The sequence below is a fragment of the Osmia lignaria genome, chromosome 11 (assembly GCF_051020975.1).
Source record: "Osmia lignaria lignaria isolate PbOS001 chromosome 11, iyOsmLign1, whole genome shotgun sequence".
In the NCBI taxonomy this organism is placed as follows: Eukaryota; Metazoa; Arthropoda; class Insecta; order Hymenoptera; family Megachilidae; genus Osmia; species Osmia lignaria.
Genome location: NC_135042.1, coordinates 3566012 through 3580647, shown reverse-complemented (window position 1 = coordinate 3580647; position 14636 = coordinate 3566012). Strand labels below are relative to the sequence as shown.

Below are 14636 nucleotides of genomic sequence, written 5' to 3'. Positions count from 1 at the left end.
TTCCCCTACTGTGTTCGCTAGATGTACAGTAGTCTTTCATGGCGGGTACTATACATTTGAGAAATTTGAAAATTTGACATTTTCTTAAAAACCTAACCTTTACTTAAGGACGCATGCGCTTCTGAACCATGCTTTAATGCTATTTTTTTTAATGGTCGTACCGTCACATAATGTTGAATGTGTGTTGAAGTAGAAATTTTTAATGGGAAATAATTCAATCGTGTAATCAAACTAATACGCGAAGTTGAATTGACGTAGTAATTGTTCTTACAATTTCTTAAAGTAATGGCTGGTATTGTTCCATTGTCTGGTAGATCTGGCAGAAAACAATGGACACTACACGGTAATATAAAGTTTTACTTACTACCTTATTTGTTGTAATGATTTACAGTTTTAATTTATTTTACTATTCATATTGTTACCTATACATTTAGGTAGAATAATCACAATTTTGTAATTGATGACAAGTAATATGTACGATTGCTAGAAGAATATTACGAATCACGAAAAATATCAATTGTTTTGCTGTTTTATGAAAACGCTAAGCACCTGAAGGAAATGAAAAGTGATTAATGATATAATTTTGGCCATTGCCATTTCAATAATTACCTAATTTTAGATGGACCACGAGGTTCTCTTAGAAGATTACGGTCTCAGCTGGCTGAAGATGGCTGTCCTGAATCTCAAGTAGTTTTAGCTAAACAACTTTTGGAAGAAAGATGTGGTAATAGTTTTCATTTCCATCTAAGCATTCATAAAGGTTTACATAAATTAATTGTATATGCTTAGACCTAGATGTTGATAAAGAAGAAAATGCAAAATTAGGTGTATATTGGCTAACAAAAGCTTCAGAACAAGGAAACTTGGAAGCAACAGACATTCTTAGAAAATGCTTAGCTACTGGTCGTGGTATTACAGAACATAATTATTATGATGTAAAAAATTGCCTGGATATGACTCAAGATGAAAAACTAGCCAGAAGAGCAGCCAGAGAAATGTTTACTAGGTATAAAAAATTAAAATAATAAATTAATGAAATAATACTGGTATATGCTTATCTGTAGTTACTTTGGTATTGCATAGTCTTTCAAATGGTGAAGATTTTATCACAACAGAGCAGCTACAAAGACGTATGAGGGATTTAGGATCAAATTCATCTAATGCAAGTTATTCTGGTTCCCATAATATCTTGCACAGTAACTCACAAAAGGATCTGAACGACTCTCTAAATGATAAGTTTCCCAAAAATGGTCTTCCTGAAGGTTCAGTACCTAAAAAAGATGAAGAAAAAGAAAATGATGTCCATGGTAAGAGATTATATATAATTTCTCTCTCTTTTTTTGAGTTTAAAAATATCGATTTATATTTCGAATTTATAGATTGGATGGATCACAGAGGAGAGAAACTCACAGAAGCAGCTCTGGTTTCTGCTGCTGCTAGTTATGCTCGCGGTATGCTTCCAATTGTTTCACATGCTCTGTGTATGGTAGACTCATCTCAAATGGTATTAGATACTATACCGTTACTACAAAGGCCTCTTATGCATCCTTTTGCATCTCTAAAACGTCTTTATATTTGGTTGATAGAAACGTTAGGTCAAAGAGGAATGTCGATTAAAAAAATTCTTTTTACATCGAATGTACATATATTGTTGTTACTTTTACTATATTCGTTGTTTGGCACAGAAAGCCTCATACTTTTTATACCAATGGCTCTATACTATTTATCTTTCGTAGTGATGGTTATCGCTACTTTTCAAATGTTACAACGAAAACGCGAATTTAATAATTTCCGCGTTTGGTCTGGTTTGTTTCTCAGTTACTCCGGTGGTAATTTAAATCCTGAAGAAGCAGAATACCAATTTTGTTGCAATAATCTGAAACCCTATGGTCATTTCTTCCTTGCTTTACTTTTAAATTTAATGACCTATCCCATCATAGCGCATCAGTGGACACCACAGTCAGAATTTACCATCATAGCGGTCGCGTTAACGTTAGTGACGCTGTTGAATTTCGTGTGGAAAGATTCATCTAAGGTTCCAGATCTTTTAGCTCTGTTTAGTTTCGGTGTTCATGTTCTTGCAAAATATCCATACGAAACCGATATCGTAGTCGCACAGGGCTGGAGATTCTTAGACATAAGAGTACCAACGTTTGCTTCTTACGTCGTCGGTAATGGTATTGAATTTTGTTTAAATTTTCGTGCCGTGTTCTATCTTTTAATTCCAGCGGTGTTTGCAAAAATGGCTGCTAGGGATAATTGGCGAGGAACTTATCAAACGTTAATACCTCATTGCGTTAGTTTAAGTTGGTGGCAAATAGCGATATTTAGTTCTCAAGGTGCAACATGGTATGGCTTAATTAGAGGTGCTCTCGCTTTAGTCGGTATGGTTCTCTTTTTGCCACTCGCTGGTTTGGCGTCTGTTATTTTACCAATTGTTGCTGCTGCCAAGTATTTATCGGAAAGCGATTTAGCAATGAGGATAGCTGTGACCGCTTTATTGGGAGGAATGCCATTTCTTGCCTCGTGGTATGTAAAGAAAACTCGAGCTCCAAAATTCAATTGGATCATCACTGTTGTCCAGGTATTTAAATACAATTGCTTTAAAAACTGATTTAATAAAATCGTAATTATCACACGAATGTTGCAGTTATTCATGGGTGTCGGCGCTGGTATGTTTTTATCCTGGCCATTGATAATGGAGTATAAACAAGAATCTGATGCCTATGAAGTTATTTCTACCCTTTCATGGGAACAGTATCAGAACCATTGTCATCAACCTGCATGGGAAGAATTATCATCCAAGGCCCAGGTGCAAATTCAGTGTGCGGATTTAGAAGGAATATTTATCTCATGGGAAGGTTACGTAACGAATATTAAATTAAAATCGATAAAAAATAATATTGCAGTGATATTTGATAAACTACCTGAGAACGTTAGAAACACAGTCAGTTGTATGTACGGCGAGCCGTATTTAAACTCTTGCGAATCGAGCGATCATGTACGACAGGAAAATTGTAAACAGTTTGCGCGGATTCAGAAACGGAAAAATAAATGTCATTTCCCCGCGTGGAATCGGTATGAATTTGAAATTACGGTGAAAATGAAAAGCGGTATGTGGGGCAACAATGCGGAGATTCTCCTCATAGCGGATCATTCTTTTACCAATTTTAGTTTGAACATATATCCAGGCGATAAGATTTGGTTTTCTGGTACACTGTTAAACAGTGGCTTAGAAGAAGAGTCTTTACTTGGTGGTTCAGAACCTCACATTGGATTAGAGGAAATTGGTTGCCTCGCTTGTCATTCTACCCATTTAAAATCTCAGAAACGCTATAATTATCATATAACGTTCAGTTCGACGTTAAGTGATCTTTATTTAGGCGTAAAAACTGTTTTAAATTTTCTGTTCAATCCTATCGTGATGTTCAAATAATCATGTTCTACTAGATCCACGAAGTGTGCTCTATCGCAGCGTTATTTTGTATCCATTATGATAAACTCATTTCCAACGAGATAAAACTCGATAATAATCTTGATTCTTGTTTCAAGGTTTTCTAAACTTTTTCAAATGTACTTATTGAAAGATACCAATAAGAATTTATAAAAAAAGAGAATTAATGTAACAAGAAACAAAATTAGAACAAAGTATGCCAAGAAGAAAGAATGAATGAACAGTTTTGTAGATTTTAGATATCAGTATTTTCTGCAATGAGAAGGCATTTAGTTGTTTCTTTTTTTTTTTTTTTTTATCTATTCATCTAGATCTGTCTATAAAAAAACTACATTTTGATGTTACCATCACCTCAGGCATTAGAATTTCATTAAAAACTCGTGAAATACCTACGTCAAAGAGTACACTCATATATGTATATTTTAAGATCGATATATTTTCGTAAGTGTTACTGCCAGTAATAGAGATATATGCGCTTAATATTTTTCTATTACGTTTTCAAAAAGTCGAAAGAGTTGGAACTTTTTCGATTTCATTTTAACTCAATAGTAAAACACTAAACGGTTTTTGTATTACGAGATTTTAATGAGAAACATCATTCACATCAAAATAACTAGTTCGATTAACGTTTAAGAGTAATGTATGTACAACGAATGTGATGTGCGTACCTACGATTATTAATGTTTAGTTTCTTAGAATCTGGTACTATACCTCTAAAACGTTGAAATATCTTTACTCGTGTAAATGGTATGCGAATATTATATGTATTCCAAGTAGTAGTAAAGGTATATTATGTACATGTATGTCGTGTAGGAGTCGAAGATTATTGTTAAATCGATGTTAAGTGTCTAGACGTTTAAAAACATAAACAATTAAAGGAGTCATAACTGTCTAAAGTAACAATGACAGTCACTTTATACATCATATCGGGACAATAGTAAAAATTATAGCAAAAACAAAAGACAACTATAGATGTGCCTTGATGTTTTCTGTTCAAATAAATGTATATTTTAGAAAGTAAAAATATTGTTACCCTAAAGTGCATTGTTGAAAATCTTATGAAGTTACAATGAATGTTGTTTATGTTTTTTCGAAGACAATTATTTTTTTTTTTCTTACACAATTCAATACATATTTATTTTTATATTTGGCAACAACTGACATACATGATTTTCATAAATAATAACATTACGTTTCTTAACAATTATTTATTTCAAGAGTTTGGTTCCCTTTATATTTTGTATAAAAAAGAGTTGTACAGTACGAAAACACTCTACAACTATTTCATATTAGTAATGTTCAGTTCGTTTATGTACAAATATAAAACCTACATCAATAAAGTCTTTTCTATCATACCAAATCCACAGATATAAAGATAAGTTAAAGTCAGAAATTATTTATCGTTTCTACCGAATACGTTTGTTAAATTAAATATTTAACCCGCGTGTGATGTTTCACTAAAATGGTTTAAATTTTAGAATTCGTATAAATAACTTATTCCTCTATCATAATTATTACCACCATCCTCGTTGTAAAGTGATTTGCACATAAATTTTAAACCCCAGCGTGAATGTATAATTAATGTTTCAGTTACATAATTTACCTATTGCAAATGTTAGAAACATACTAACAATCCTTTTCTATTCTTTATGGAAATAATTTAACTTATTTTTATAGAATCCGTTGCAGCAACTTAAGAACACGGAAACTTTGGTAAAGGAACTCTGTACTATGCTTGATAAACATTATTAGGACCAGAGCAGCAAATGGCATAATTCGACGTATTATACGACTACCACAACAATTTATACTAATAATCGTATCATTATCTGCTGATATATGTATTTGTTTGTCTTAGAAAATACTTCTTCAATATCATTTTCTCATGAGTTGAGACAATGATTGCCATATTAATATTATATATCAATATTCAAAGAAACAGTCTTATGAACACTATAATTACACCTTATTTTTTATAGAAAGAACACCCGATATAAACGAGAAATTCAAAAGCAAAACAGTTTATAGAATACCTGTATTTAGTAAAAACGTTTCCTACTATTTTCCTGATGCTTTTGATACCACATAATTCCTATTACAACACATGCGATTAACGCAAGTGCGCATACAAGCATTAAGAGGAAAAACATTATTTTGCTTAAGGCAGATTGCTTTGGATCATCAATATGTTCTGTAAAAAAAAAACATAAAATTGTTTCAATAAACGAGCGAATCTATTACTGTTTGTTATACTTTACCTCTAGGAGCATCAAAATACGTAGCTGACGGTAAAATCTTCGACCTATCTTCCTGATCTTTTGGCTAAAAGAAAAAAAGCAAATACTATTTTAACTAGCGCTAAATATTAAAAAATATAAAACAGTAAGTAATAGTACATACATCATCTGGCAAGTCTAACTGAAATAAACGAATCGATAATACATCGTGATTATCGGATAAATCTCCTGTTGTTGCGGAAATTCCGAAAAAATAACCAGTGGGTAGCTTTATGTCTTTTACAGAGAAACACTCTTTCCATGCAGCCTTATTTGCAAAGTCTGTGGAAACTGTATTAAAAATAATCTGTTAAGAATCTGTCTACCAAAAGACTTGTATAATGTTATGCCTATCTACTTGTATAGTATTGTCCTACTCCATGCTCTGTTTAAATGATAACAAAGCAAAAACTATGTACTATTTGAAATAGAACTCTTAAACAGAGAGCACTTAAGCAGATAAAATTTTTTAATGGAATGTGAAATGAACAAAACTGAACATGATACATAATGAAGAGGTGGAAAAATACCACTTGTTGAAGTGGAAGCACTCCATGATGTAAGCCAGGAGGCCTCAGGGTAAGACCTTACTGTAATGTTGATTTGTACAATACCACATAAAATAATATAATATATAGAAAGCATAGCTATGAGCGACATTATTTGCTTATTATATTAATTACATGAATTTGATACTTATCTTGAAACAACAATTATTAAACTTGAACGAGCCAAAACTCACTTGTAACAATATTTAGTATTTAAATACTTTAACTCCATGTACAACAGCATTACATACAATTGTATAACAACATCTTTTCCATGCTTTAAACACACGTATTATATTTGTACAGACTTACCAGTCAATGTATCTCTTTCATATCGTACAGCTATATGTGTATCATGTTCTAAATTTCTAAAGTTTGCTTCACAACCTGCAAGTTGTGTATGTGTTCCATCACGGTCATGATCATAATGCAAAGAACCATTATTGACCATAGCAGAAATATAAGGATGTTGATGCTATAAGACCCAAACAAATTGTCACACTTTGTTATTTCTATCTTCTAACATAATTATAGTTTATAATAAACTGTTTGATGCATACATTGTGAGGACCATTGTGATTACTGTAGGTATCTAAAATTATAGCTAATCCTTGGAAGTAATCCTGATTTCCAAATACAGGACCAGATTTCATTCTCTCTTTTGCATACCAAATAACAAAACCATCGCCAAATAAGTCCCTTCCTTTTCCATGGACTTTAAAGTGAACTTGAAGCTCCCAATTTCTTACATAACATGGCTAAACAAATAAGTGGAATTATGCTTCAATTGGATCTAAACTGAATTACATCAAGCTAAAACTTACAACAGTATTCCATATGGCACCCTGTTTACTTTGTAGATCTGGCGTTAATCTTATATAGTTATTTGTTATCATTGTACTACCCATGAAATCCCAATAAGGTATCGTCATTGCAGACCCTAAGCATAAAAGTATTCACAGAATGTATGTAAAATATTTGAATCCTGTTATAATGTATTGTTGAATTATAACTAAACGTAACAAAAACTTGCATTTTAAATCAAATTAACCTTAAATTTACATTATTTTCAAGCATTTTTCTTTTGAAAGCTAATGTACATTGATTTAGTTTGACTAGAAGAATTTATAAGTTATAACATTCCAGAATTATCAAATGTAACTTCCGTAAAATCATACGAAATTTACAAACCTTGATACGGTCTGATTAAAGAATGTTCTCGTTTCATATAATCTTTTGTATTCCATTCTGCTGTCACTAATTCGAGAACACTTGCAATCAATATCCAACACGATATCACATTCATTTTAAATATTTCATGTGTCTACTACAATATCACTTTAAACATCAAATTTAAAATTTCATCCGAAGACGATTACAACGCGTAATTCATAAAAATTACTGCCGACACTATCGTCATATTGCCCCTGAAATTCTGAATTAAGTTACCAAGGGAATTTAGCCAACAGAAAGCATCAAAATATCCCTTTAAATTCGCGACAAGCGACAAGAATTTGTCTTTTGAATGCACAAATATGTTATACAGAATATTATAAAGTTGCATGCATATTTATCAGTTATGTTTAAACAATAACGCTAAAAATCAGTGTAATATTGAATTACACGGTTTTATAAAACAACGCAACAGCGACTGCAGCGCCTCGATGCATTTTAGTTTTCTTTGTCATATTGTCAACGGAATTTACCGTTAGTACTGACTATGTTACATACTACCGGAAGAATAAAAGCACAGATAGTAAGTGTGTAACTACGCTGGCGTACGGCGTTGACATTTTTTTTTGGTGAATGAATATGTTTATCGAACCAGTTACGTAAAAATCTGTATCCAATTATAAAGTTCAATACAGAATTAGTCATTTTGGAAGTAGCGATAAGTTTGCAGGAGTTGTCGAGTGTTTGAACTAATCTCGAAACGTGCGTTTACCATCTCGAAATCAAGCGGCACATTACATGGCGTCCTATGAGATTCGTATACGATTTGCTTTCTATACAGTTACATTCTTGGCAGTTGGTGTTTAGTTATCGGACACGGAATGCGAATGGCTGAAGAGAAGGAAATAGAGAAATAGAAAAAAAGAAGAAGAGAACGATCGAATACGTATATCTGTAGGTAAAAGAGGAAGCAAGGTACAGATAAATTACTCGTTCTTCCGTAACTAAACGGCGGGGGCTTGTTGCGTTTACGTGGGGGCGAATACAGCTAAGAAAAAGGGCGTGGAAAGATTAAACGAGTTAATAGGCAGAACGTATACACATACGCTAAAGACACTATGGGTAAGACGCCAAAGAAGGCGGCCCCTGGGGGCGATGAGAGGAATTTGAACAATTGGAGAGTCAAGGCAACGACCGATTCTTCTGAAACTAGCTTGCCCAAGAGACAGCGCGAATCCGAGATTTCGAACAGGTTTGTAAAACCAATCAGCCCAATGAAGAGCAAGTTTATCCACAGTTTCTCTCTACAGTTTATCATTCGTTTTTTCTTCAGTCGACTTCACCTAAATTCGCCGCGACTAATCTCCCGGTTAGTCTTTTATACGTCGCGTTGCGGTCAGATATCTGTCTTCCATCGCGTAGAACTTTTTTTCTTTTAAATACTCGAGGATAAAGCGGGGCAAATGTCATTCAATTTTGGTGCAAGATAACCACTGATATTTTTCGAAGTTCATTCTGTACAGATCGTGAACGCTTTTCATTCTGCCGCAATATTTTCTTCGAGCATTAACAAGATTTTCTGGAAGGAGTAATTTAATACGGATGGGCAAACAATAGTCGGTATATAAATTAAAAACATATACACAGATGAGAAACTTTGGTTTAGCTGCTTTGTCAAGGATTTATTTTTAAATTAGTACCTCTCATCACCTCCGGTATCTCTTACTCTGTGGAAATTAGGTATAAACATTTTCATGATATTCTTCCAAGGATTTTGAGCATTTGAATATTTTCGTTTCAGATCTAAATTGAGTACTGTACAGAAAAAAATACCTCCTGGACAAAGAAAAAACTTCAAAGTAAGTTTGATAATTTTTAAAAGTATTTTTTATCAATTCCCTGTACTTGCACAGTATTTGAAATAACATATCTGTTGTAGAGTGTAGCATCAAAATCTGAGGAGAATCAGTCTACAAAACAGAAAAGCAAACTGCCTGGCCCATCCAAAGAAAAGAAACTAACTGTTCCTGGTAAAAGCGTGGAATTGAAGGTCCCAAAAACCATGCAACCAGAATCAGAGGAAACAGAGGCAAAGCTTAATCCAACCATAGAAACGGAAAACGAGAAGAAAGAGGATTCTGTGGATAATCAAGAATCTGCCAAAGAGTGTATTGATCATGCTCCTTCAAAGGAACAAGAGCCTGTTTCTAAGGAAAAAGAAGAAGACTCGACGGATAAGGAAACTATCGTTGAAAAAGAGCAGACGGTATGCGTTAACGCAAACAATGTAGACAAAAGTAAAGAAGTCGAGGATGCCGATGAGAGCGATTTAAAATTGAGCCTCGAGGTCGAGGATACTTTAAAAGTACAGGAAGACAAGCCAAACGATAAAGATGTTAAAGACGAGCACACAGAAGAATGTTCTCCACCATCGAAGAACGATGCGATTGATAAAGAAGACTTGCAGAGCGAATCTCAAACAGACACAGAGAGTTATTCGGTTTTAGAATCAACGACATCGGAAGTATCCGAGGTATCTGAAATCGCGTCTCAAAATGATCCTGAGAAAGAGAAGAGGGAGAAAATCGTTAAGGATACAACTAAGGATACCACCAAGGATCTCACCAAGGATACTTCGTTCGTTTCGTACGATCCTTCGATAATGCTGAAGGATGTACAAATTAAACTAAACGATTGCTTAAAGGAGAACTCAAAATTATTTGATACGAGTACCATCGAGCACAGTTCTCCGAGTCAGCCGTCGAAGGAGTCTTTTGGAAAAACACTGAGAAGCATTTCTGGTAGACGTTCCTTGAACAGAATGCGTTTCGTTACGATGCGAGAGCACAGATACTCCCCTAATGATTCACTGTTTGTTAACACGTCCACCGCGTCCATGCCAACGGATGATACGTCGGATTTTAAGATTCTACGTTACAGCACTGGCTTATCAGATGTCCTGTCCACGACTAACGGTAGCCCGACTGAAAGAAAACGTAAACACGATACCGAAGATTGGAATACCATGAAAAAACAGAGAACAGAAAGCGAGCAAAGTTTACTGCATACTTCTATCGACCTTCTGAAAGGCTTACGCAGGCCAATACAAGTATCTACTCCAGTTTCGGAGCTTAAGTTCCAGTCTGGAAAACTGAATCTGGGAAACGAGCAAGAGTCTAAGCAAGCCAACGAGGCTACGAAGAAGTGGTGCGCCATCATGTAAATCACTATCGAATCACACGATTTTCATCTACAAAACAGAGTTCTTATATATTTTTGCACACGAGGAAAACCGTTCGTGTGATATCACGCGCTCCAACGAACGAAAACCCAAGTAAAAAGCGTTCATTTTAAACTACTGGTTGGTATTCGTTAATGCGGGTCTCTGTTTCGTTGGATTTTCGGGAACGTATCAACGGCATTTGTAACATTTTTCAACACATTTCTATTCTTATACGACACATACCGTGCAATTTCATACTACACAGAGGCTCACGAAAATAAGCATTGTACTCTTGATCGTTCAAAGTTTTTAAACTCTTGACTATGCCTAGAATATTATACACTGTATCTGATAGTTGTCAGTAGCGATTGAGTTTATTTTATACGAAATGTAATTATAGAGAGAGCGTAACGACGATAGAAACCACTTTGTTTAATCGATAAGGTACACGTTTCATTCAATCACTCGCTAGAGTTTATGCTTAGCCGTTTGATCGTTCACTCGACGGGCTATGCTTTTCAAATATTCTAGTAATCAGTTCAAATTACCGAGTTCGAGAACAAATTACTTTTACTTTTTAATTTATATCGTTTGCATTTGTCTGGAATACGTTGCAAGGAGGAATACTTCTGATATTTATAAGGTACCTATGTTATTTTCTTGCTGACGCAACGTAAACCTTAGTCCTTTAGCATATTTTTTACAGTAGATTATAAATTTATGTTTCAGTATACTTAGACAAATCAGAACTACGAGGGTATTGTAAAGATGATGTTTACCCTATGCGATTGTTTGCCAACACATCTTTTATGTTGAAAAGCATTTAATACCGTCGGAGAAGTAACTCTTGTATATTGTTAAATTATACACAACAATTACTGTGAACACGTTTGCATTTTTGGTAGTTGAAACATTTACCTCTTTATCAATCTGATTCTACAGAGATGTCTGTAGGTGTTTTTTAAGGACTGACAATACGTTTCTTAGCGGCGATGACCTGGAAAGAGGTATTCACACTGTTCGTAACAGTATTTATGTAGGGTAAATCGTTACGAAGTAGCTTGTATTATCTACGGTGTCCCGTAACACGAACTACTTGGTAGTGCTTCGTGAACCGTTCATAGAAACACGTATCATAGTTTGTCCTCGTTTTTCATTTGTATAAGTAAGTCTGTTTCCTGGCGATCTCTGTATCTACTTACCTGCGTAAAGTATGTAATGTATCTGTTCACCTTCGCAGGTGTTCAACACGACTACCTTGTATCTCAATGAAATATGTTTCTTAATAGGTTTAAGTTAATTGAACGTTCACTCTAGAAAAACAGGTTTATCGCGAAGGTAAACGGAGGTAAAAGACTTCTATTTTTGAAGTAGTTTTCAAAGTGATACGGGACACCATGTGTATCTAACAGTTTGTAACATTGAACGACTAAACGCGGTCTACCGATAAAATTCAATGTTCAGAGCTCATTATACCAAACGTTTTTCTTTTACTTTTGAAACTCGAATTAAAATTAAGAATTTAGAGTTGATACACAGGTTTCACGGTAGACGGTTCGACGCGATTTCGAAAGAAATCCCGTACGATTGCCAAATTAGTCGCACTCGACGTCTATCGTAAGGGAGAAAAATCAAAGTGTATTTATTAAGCTAGATGTACATACAATAGAAAGCTCGACAGAGTCGAAGAGACACGAATCTGTCGAGTGATTTCACCCTCGCGTTGTTCTACTCGATTCACTGTTTATTTTTACCAAGCTGCGTTTTAATCTCTCCCAGGACGTTTCTGCTCGATTAGGATTCATCATCCAAGTTAAACGTTACCCTCTCGTGTACTTTTGTACTTGCTGTGTCAAGCGGAGAGAGAGAGAGAGAGACAGTTGAAACGATGTATGAATTATGTATATAGAAAAAGATTTATAATAAATCCTTTGAAATCCAAAGAAACTGAACATTTCTTTTCCTAAAACAACAGTTCAACCGAAAGGTTTCGTTACTCTTGCGAAAAGAGAAACGACGGTCCTCATCGTACGGTAACGAGGGTGACAGTATTTCTCGGGTTCTAGTATTAGAAAAGAGGAAAGTACTTGGAGGTACGTGTCATGAATTTGGACAGGTCGACCGAGGAGGAGTTTCATCGTTTTCGTCGCTATCGTCCTGGAACACCGATACTTCCGGGCCATCTATGGCTACACACGTCGGACATAAAGTTGCACGAGTTTCGTTGCTGTTGTTACGACTTCCTTTACGGAAATATCTGGTTGAACGAAAAGTTTCCAAAGAGCTTTCGTTACTTCTAACATAAAATTTCGAGGGAAAAAATATGGGGTTGCATTAGAGCTAATTATCGTACGACTTCCACTTTCCAAGGAGGTCGTTCGAACAGACTTTCATGACAGGGTATTTTGTTTATCTCGATTTACATCGCGAATCTGAAGACAGCTTGGATTCCTTCCGGGACGAGCTTAGCTTCCCTACACGGTATTAAAAAATCTCATTGCTCCGTTGAAGTTAAAGCCGTATCTCGGAACAGTAAAGAGCGCGACTCGACGCGACACGACGCGTTTCTGTTACATAAGGCCGAGTGTAAATGTAATTCCGGTTTCCCTTGGGAAATTCAAGACTGCGACGAGGCACGCGTGGAAATTGGAGCAGCCAATGGCGTAGACTGCATATATAATACAATCTCTACGGTTTCTCTTACTTTGTTCCTATACCTCAACTTTGCCTCCGCACCGTTTCAGTTCGTAGATAATTCTTACGTTACTCGAAATCTCGCACGTTTCATCGATTTACGTCTAACTTGGAAAAGATCGCTCTATTTTTCGCGAATTTTATCGCGCATTACACCTGGCACATTTAACGAGCCGATGAAATTTCAGAGGGTTTTATTACCTTAAATAGCGTGTATTTACGATCGGTTATTCGATACAAGGATAATCGAGGCGAATCTTACGATAAACACTTGATTCAACTTAAAAATTATAGGACGAGATATTTTAGATAATTAAAATCTAAATCAGAATACTTTGCTTGATTCAATAGTGAACTCGATGGAGAGCTAAATTAGATGAAAAAGCACCTGTCGATTCCTATAGAAAATTTACCTGTTTGACAAAGTGTCGCGATCAGGAATAGAGTTCGCGACACTTTGCCAGAGGATATCGCCTCTGAATAATTGATCGAGCCCTGAAAACGTCAAATAGTCAAAACGACAGCCTTGTGAAGGCAAGGTCCCTGGCAGTCTTCTCTGAGACCAGGCCATAAGACCGCCTTGATCCTGGTACCGTTGGGATCCGGCGAGGCGTGATGTCTCACGTGCACTTCACGTCTGAATTCCACGCTGTGGGCCACATCGAGGACCAACGGCGTGGCGCGTGCCAAACAAGCCCACGCCAAACTGGAGCAACCGATCGCGTACTTCTTCACCTCCGAGGATCCCCGTAGACACGGAAAGTCGTACAACGTCCTTTCCAGCTGGTTCACCACCTGTTCCGCGACCTCCCGGCAACCGGTTTCCGCGCCGGAAGTCGCTAGCTGCCTCTTCACGCATTCCTCCAGATCCGGTGTCGTCCGCGCGTTCGCGGTGCTGCTACCGTTTAAAATTTTCACCACCTCCAGGTATCTAGACGTCTGGATCGTGCCAGCCAATCGCCACGAGAGCTGCGAATCAATGTCAAAATCATCGAATCCTATGAAATCGAGAAACGATTAAAAATTCAACTCGAAAGCTTTCATGGATTGGAGGCAGGATTGGCTTTTATTTTTCAAGGAAAAAGTTCACCTTCTTCGTTCTTCTTTTTTTCGTGGGAGGAGTAATTTACGCAGGATCCGCACTGACAATCCTATGATTTATTCACCGCGGTAAATGGATTTCACCTCGACGCGTGCTCTTTACGACATCGTTCCATACGGATTTTCCAGCTTCCAGCGAAACGTAGAGAGGGTAAAAAGCGTTCGTT

At 36.0% G+C, this 14636-nt stretch overlaps 4 protein-coding genes across 9 annotated transcripts in view; 2 read left to right on the top strand and 2 right to left on the bottom strand.

The window, feature by feature from the left end:
* The first annotated feature begins 52 nt into the window (after window positions 1–52).
* On the top strand, window positions 53–3758 carry wfs1 (wolframin ER transmembrane glycoprotein wfs1). 4 transcript variants are annotated; one of them, XM_034337759.2, is made up of 7 exons: window positions 53–343; window positions 435–565; window positions 620–721; window positions 790–1006; window positions 1084–1307; window positions 1380–2584; window positions 2651–3758. In XM_034337759.2, exons 2-7 carry the CDS (start codon window positions 559–561, stop codon window positions 3434–3436), a joined length of 2541 nt encoding a protein of 846 aa, XP_034193650.2. In that variant the 5' UTR covers window positions 53–343; window positions 435–558; the 3' UTR covers window positions 3437–3758. The 4 variants fall into 4 exon arrangements, with proteins under 4 accessions (XP_034193650.2, XP_034193648.2, XP_034193649.2 ...); XM_034337758.2 differs by having other exon boundaries at window positions 54–343; window positions 620–724; XM_034337757.2 differs by lacking the exon at window positions 435–565.
* Window positions 3723–7936, bottom strand: LOC117610424 (vesicular integral-membrane protein VIP36). The gene is made up of 7 exons (XM_034337788.2): window positions 7470–7936; window positions 7103–7218; window positions 6839–7036; window positions 6591–6753; window positions 5855–6021; window positions 5713–5776; window positions 3723–5645 (listed from the first exon to the last, which is right to left on the bottom strand). Exons 1-7 carry the CDS (start codon window positions 7582–7584, stop codon window positions 5494–5496), a joined length of 975 nt encoding a protein of 324 aa, XP_034193679.1. The 5' UTR covers window positions 7585–7936; the 3' UTR covers window positions 3723–5493.
* A 104-nt stretch (window positions 7937–8040) lies between these two features.
* LOC117610415 (uncharacterized) lies at window positions 8041–11893 on the top strand. Its single transcript, XM_034337769.2, has 3 exons — window positions 8041–8703; window positions 9253–9310; window positions 9391–11893. The coding sequence occupies exons 1-3, from the start codon at window positions 8570–8572 to the stop codon at window positions 10672–10674; spliced, it is 1476 nt and encodes a 491-aa protein (XP_034193660.2). The 5' UTR covers window positions 8041–8569; the 3' UTR covers window positions 10675–11893.
* A 712-nt stretch (window positions 11894–12605) lies between these two features.
* Window positions 12606–14636, bottom strand: part of LOC117610413 (uncharacterized) — a 56978-nt gene continuing 54947 nt past the window's right edge. For all 3 annotated transcript variants that reach the window (XM_076690761.1, XM_076690759.1, XM_034337767.2), the window contains one exon: window positions 12606–14337. In XM_076690761.1, coding sequence (XP_076546876.1) covers window positions 13873–14337 — 465 coding nt within the window. In that variant the 3' untranslated portion in view covers window positions 12606–13872. The remainder of the gene's footprint in view (window positions 14338–14636) is intronic.

Excerpts from the sequence above, each read along its gene's own strand:
- wfs1 (XM_034337756.2), top strand. The coding sequence starts at position 286 with ATGGCTGGTATTGTTCCATTGTCTGGTAGATCTGGCAGAAAACAATGG. Across the intron at positions 725-789 it reads ACTTTTGGAAGAAAGATGTG|ACCTAGATGTTGATAAAGAA; the intron begins GTAATAGTTTTC and ends GTATATGCTTAG. Across the intron at positions 1,308-1,379 it reads AAAAGAAAATGATGTCCATG|ATTGGATGGATCACAGAGGA; the intron begins GTAAGAGATTAT and ends TCGAATTTATAG.
- LOC117610424 (XM_034337788.2), bottom strand. The coding sequence starts at position 7,584 with ATGAATGTGATATCGTGTTGGATATTGATTGCAAGTGTTCTCGAATTA. Across the intron at positions 7,037-7,102 it reads GTGCCATATGGAATACTGTT|CCATGTTATGTAAGAAATTG; the intron begins GTAAGTTTTAGC and ends TTATTTGTTTAG. Across the intron at positions 5,777-5,854 it reads AGTTAGACTTGCCAGATGAT|CCAAAAGATCAGGAAGATAG; the intron begins GTATGTACTATT and ends TTTTTCTTTTAG.
- LOC117610415 (XM_034337769.2), top strand. The coding sequence starts at position 8,570 with ATGGGTAAGACGCCAAAGAAGGCGGCCCCTGGGGGCGATGAGAGGAAT. Across the intron at positions 8,704-9,252 it reads GAATCCGAGATTTCGAACAG|ATCTAAATTGAGTACTGTAC; the intron begins GTTTGTAAAACC and ends TTTTCGTTTCAG. Across the intron at positions 9,311-9,390 it reads GACAAAGAAAAAACTTCAAA|AGTGTAGCATCAAAATCTGA; the intron begins GTAAGTTTGATA and ends TATCTGTTGTAG.